Source organism: Tupaia chinensis, unplaced genomic scaffold, assembly GCF_000334495.1.
Source record: "Tupaia chinensis unplaced genomic scaffold, TupChi_1.0 Scaffold144171_2, whole genome shotgun sequence".
NCBI classification, from domain to species: domain Eukaryota; kingdom Metazoa; phylum Chordata; class Mammalia; order Scandentia; family Tupaiidae; genus Tupaia; species Tupaia belangeri.
In genome coordinates, this window is record NW_006204028.1 from 1,837,601 (window position 1) to 1,842,637 (window position 5,037).

Below are 5,037 nucleotides of genomic sequence, written 5' to 3' on the forward strand. Positions count from 1 at the left end.
ATGGCGGCCTCAAGGTCAACCAGGGTTCGAGTCCCGGACCTTGTGGCTTCAAAATTACTCTGGGCATGTGTGTGTACATGCCCAAGATCCTGGGAGTAGAATGGAAGAAAAAGGATTGTGGAGTGGCCATCCCCCCAGGGGGTGATTTTTCACTTTCCCTCTGACTGTCTCTGTTTCTCTCTTTTTCTCTCTGGGCAAGCACACATTCCCTGAGCCAAAAACCCCTTCATAAAAAAAAAAAAAAAAGAAAGAAAAAAAGAACCTGACACTGAATGAGACCACCTAGGAAGTGAAAAAGCTAGGATAATGGGATCAGCAGATGGTGTAACAGCTACGTCGCTGGGATCCCATGTAGTCAACCGTGGTTTGAGTCCCATACCAGGTGGCTTAAAACTCACACTGGGCACATGTGTGTGCGTGCCCAAGATCCTGAGAGGAGAATGGAAGAGAAGGGATTGTGGCCTGGCCATCCTCCCTGGTGGGTGGTTCCTCGCTTTCTGTCTGTCTCTCTGTCTTTCCAGCGAGTGCACACACCCTATAGCAAAAACTTCTCCAAAAAAAGAAAGGAAGGAAGGAAGAAAAAGCTAGGACAAGAAAGCTCCAGGGTGTACCTTGGGAGCCACAGCAGGGTGCCAGGAGGACTGAGGAGCAGCTAGGGAGGTAGGGAAATAGGAAGGAGCTTCTAGGAAGAAAGTGTCTGTAAAGTCATGACCCACAGCTGGCAGAGTGGCGGGGGGCAAGACCCCTGGAAAGGGCTCCCTGGGAACAGTGAGGGGTCAGGCCGGGATGGGACCGCTATTCCCAGCTGCAGACTCGTGCCTTAGGTCATGTTTGGCTGGTCATCGCTGAGGGGTGCTCTCAGGGACGTAAGGTAACTGCTGCTGAGTTAAGAGCTAGCCCAGAGCCCTGGTGGCTCCAGAGTGTCCACCCAGTGCCTCTCATACCCCTTCCATATCTCAGCTCCCAGACACCAGCTGGATGTTCTGTGTGCCAGCTATTCCACTGGGCCCTGGGCGATGGAGTGGCTATGACAGCCTAATCCAGTGGAATCTACAAGAAAGATATTAAAACTATTAAAGAAATTTAAAGATTGCTCAATATATGGATAGGTGGGAAGAAGGAATTACAAATGGGCACAAGGAAAGTTTGGGGGTGATGGATAGACTCACGATCTTGATTGCTACGATATGCTTCACAGGAGTACACATATGCCAAATGTATCAAATTGCATTATAACTAGTGAAGTTTACCGTGTCTTTTCTTTCTTTCTTCTTTCTTTCTTTCTTTCTTTTCTTCTTTCTTTTTTTTTAAGAGAGATGTTTTTGTTTTGCTTTGTTTTTGCTATAGAGTGCGTGGGTTTGCTAGAGAGACAGAAAGCTAGAAATCACCCCCACCCAGGGGGATGGCCACACTGCAATTTATTCTCTTCCATTCTCTTGGATTTTAGCATGCACGCACACACACCCGGTATGAACTTCAAGCCGCCAGGTCTGGGACTTGAACCATGGTTGGCTATGTGAGTGTCTAGCACCTTAACCACTGCACCAACTGCTGGCCCCAGAGCTAATCTTAAAGGATGGATCAGATTTGGTCAGTCAGAGAGGAGCTCAAGAAAGTAGACAGTGGAGGGAAGGGAGGAAGGATCAGGCTGGCCAGTTTAGGGGAGAGCTGGGGAGGTGCATGCAGAGCCAGGGAGCAGGGGTGCGGCAGGCAGCCTGGAGGCACACTGCCTCAGTCCCCTGCTGAGAGAACCCGTGCCCTGCTCTCTAGTCGAGGGCTAAGCATGGCAGTGGCAGCAGGGCTCGCCAGTCGGCAGTCTTGCGCCGGAGTTGCCCGCGGAGCTGGCCAGGACTTCTCAGCGCGGCACCGTTAGTGCTGGCCCGGCTCACTTGCGTCTCCCTGCCGGCACTCGCCCATTCCCCAGCCCCGCCAGTGATGTGAGGAAAACGCTTGCCCTCCAATTCTTGACCTCCGCTTCTCAGAGGACCCAACCAATACTGGGCTTCAAGTTGCACCTCTGTTCTTCGTCTGGGGAAACCCCTTCACTGTACTGTGGCTTCAGGATTCTCATGTGGAATTGCTACAGTCCAAAGAATGCTTTGGGTTCATATGACAATTAGTCTTCTGAAAACTGCATTCCTTCTCAGCCAGTCCTGGTGGGAGTGCTGAGTCTTGGCGGGACCCTCTTGTGTCCTTTGTGGGGTCTGCACACCCTCCCCTAGGGCACACATGAACATTCGTTTTAGCATGGCTGAAAAACACAGTGCTCTCTGGGCCCGGAGCAAAGCGAGAACAGGACAGTGTGCTGGCGGGCTGTGGGTGTGAATGAGGGGTGTGGGGCCGCAGCCGCTCAGGGAGGCGTCCTGGTGGTGCTGCTTGTGCAGAGTCCTCAGGTGAACAAGACCTCTCTAGGTAAGTGGTGGGCTGGAGCTCTCGGTCTGAGGATGCCCCTGGCCGAGATGAAGTGCAAGGAGCAGGAGGTGAGTGACCGCCCCACTGACCTGCATCTCCTTGTCTTTTACAGAAAGGAAGGCAGAGGAAGCCAAGGCCGCTGGACCCCGGCGAGGGCTCCAAAGACACAGACAGCTCTGCAGGGCGACGGGGCAGTGCGGGCAGAAGGCATGGGCGCTGGCGGGGTCGTGCTGAAGGCCCGGGTGTGCCCGTGGCCAAGGTGGTTCGGGCGGTAACCAGCCGGCAGAGATCCAGCCGGCGGGTCCCCCCGGCCCCACCCCCAGAAGGCCCAGGCCGCCAGAACCTGAGCGGGGCCGCAGCGGGGGAGGCCTTGGAAGGAGCAGCTGGCTTCCCACCACATGGAGACACGGGGAGTGTGGAGGGCGCCCCCCAGCCCACGGACCACAGCTTCACCCCTAAGTGCGAGATTGTGGGCAAGGACGCGCTGTCTGCACTGGCCCGGGCCAGCACCAAGCAGTGCCAGCAAGAGATCGCCAACGTGGTGTGCCTGCACCAGGCTGGGAGCCTCATGCCCAAGGTGGTGCCTCGGCACTGCCAGCTGGCTGGTGAGGGACGGGGCGCTCCAGTCCCTCCTTGGCATGGACGGGCGGGGGTGGGGGGGCATGTGTGCTGGACCCTACCCCATTTCTCAGAGGTAGAAAGAGCTCAGAGAGGCCACCGCCCTGCGGTAAGTGTACCGAGTGGCAGAGGTGGAGCTGGGACCCGGGGACATCAGGCTCCCAGTCTGGGCTTCTTCCTTTAGAAGGCAGGCAGCCCCCTTGTTCCATCTCACCCCACTCTGTGACCTAGGAGGGCCTTACCCAGGCCCTGTCCTCTGCCCTCAGGGAAGGTGAGTCCCGGCATCCAGTGGGACGAGATCCGGGCCCAGCAGCCCGTGGATGGCCCCTCGGTACGAATCGCCTACATGCTGGTGGTTCATGGCCGCGCCATCCGCCAGCTGAAGCGTCTCCTCAAGGCTGTCTACCATGAGCAGCACTTTTTTTATATCCACGTGGACAAGGTACTGTGGGAGGGAGGTCGCGGGTGAGCAGGACAGAGACTCGGAATGCCGCAGAGAGACAGAGTCTCTGACCTGGCTCAGGTAGCCTAGAGACAGGGAAACTGAGGCCCAGGGGCGGGAGGTGCAGCCAGGTCAGGGGCTGCAGCCAGTTAGGAGCCGGGCCCTGCCTGTGCTCTCTCCAGCTCCCCCGTGCTCTTTCCCGGCGTGGAGGCGGTTGTGGTGCGGGGCCGTGCTGCGTCTGCTGAGTCTCTCCTCCCCGCAGCGCTCCAACTACCTCCATCGTGAGGTGGTGGAGCTGGCTCAGCGCTACGACAATGTGCGGGTGACGCCCTGGCGCATGGTCACCATCTGGGGTGGGGCCAGCCTCCTGAGGATGTATCTGCGGAGCATGCGAGATCTGCTGGAGGTGCCCGGCTGGGCCTGGGACTTCTTCATCAACCTCAGCGCCACTGACTACCCGACCAGGTGTGGGCACGGGGCTCCTGCACAGGGCAGTGGAGGGCCCCGATGGAACCCTTCCCCTCCCTCAAACCTCATGCTGGGGTCCACACGACCTAGACATGACCCCCTTGGCCCCAGCCATGTTCGAGGGAAGGGGTGGGGAAAGATGAGCCGAGATGAGAGGAGGAGCCGGACGTCTGCCCCTGGGCACTGGGGCCATGGCATATAGGAGGGGTGGGGAGGTCTTCCTCGGGGCTCCCAAGGCCCACCACCCAAGCATCGGCCAGGCTAGGGCACAGAGCCACACAGCGTGCAGTGAGAAAGGAAGGGCCCGGGATGAGGTAGAGTGCTGGAGGGAGTCTGCCCTCACGCGCCCCTTCCCTGCACCCCCACCAGGACCAACGAGGAACTGGTGGCATTCCTATCCAAGAACCGAGACAAAAATTTCCTCAAGTCACATGGCCGGGACAACTCTAGGTGAGCAGGATGGGGCGGGAGGCCTTGACCCTGGCCCTGGGTCTTGTCACAAGTCCTTGAGCACAGCAGGGGGAGTGCCACGGCTCCCACCCTGGGTTACAAAGCCCCCAACCAATCACAGATTGAGGAATGCTGGTTGCCAGGCAGATGAGAGACTGGACTGCCCTGTGGGGCCCTCTGCCACCCATAGGTTCATCAAGAAGCAGGGCTTAGACCGGCTCTTCCATGAGTGCGACTCACACATGTGGCGCCTGGGCGAGCGGCAGATCCCGGCGGGCATTGTGGTGGACGGTGGCTCTGACTGGTTTGTGCTGACGCGCAGCTTCGTGGAGTATGTGGTGTACACGGATGACCCGCTGGTGGCGCAGCTGCGCCAGTTCTACACGTACACGCTGCTCCCGGCTGAGGTGGGGACTGGCCAGGCTCGGGGCCGGGGAGGCGAGGGTGGGCCGCCCACGGCTCACACTGTCCCTTCCCTGCGCCCGCAGTCCTTCTTCCACACCGTGCTGGAGAACAGCCTGGCCTGCGAAAGCCTCGTGGACAACAACCTACGGGTCACCAACTGGAACCGCAAGCTGGGCTGCAAGTGCCAGTACAAGCACATCGTGGACTGGTGCGGCTGCTCCCCCAACGACTTCAAGCCACAG

At 58.5% G+C, this 5,037-nt stretch overlaps 1 protein-coding gene across 1 annotated transcript in view; it reads left to right on the forward strand.

The window, feature by feature from the left end:
* The window catches only part of XYLT2 (xylosyltransferase 2), a gene marked incomplete in the record, with an annotated part of 56,883 nt that overhangs the window by 45,077 nt on the left and 6,769 nt on the right, over positions 1–5,037 (forward strand). Inside the window, 6 exon segments of the mRNA XM_027767348.1 lie at positions 2,525–3,017; positions 3,297–3,472; positions 3,735–3,937; positions 4,310–4,390; positions 4,581–4,797; positions 4,879–5,037. Coding sequence (XP_027623149.1) covers positions 2,525–3,017; positions 3,297–3,472; positions 3,735–3,937; positions 4,310–4,390; positions 4,581–4,797; positions 4,879–5,037 — 1,329 coding nt within the window.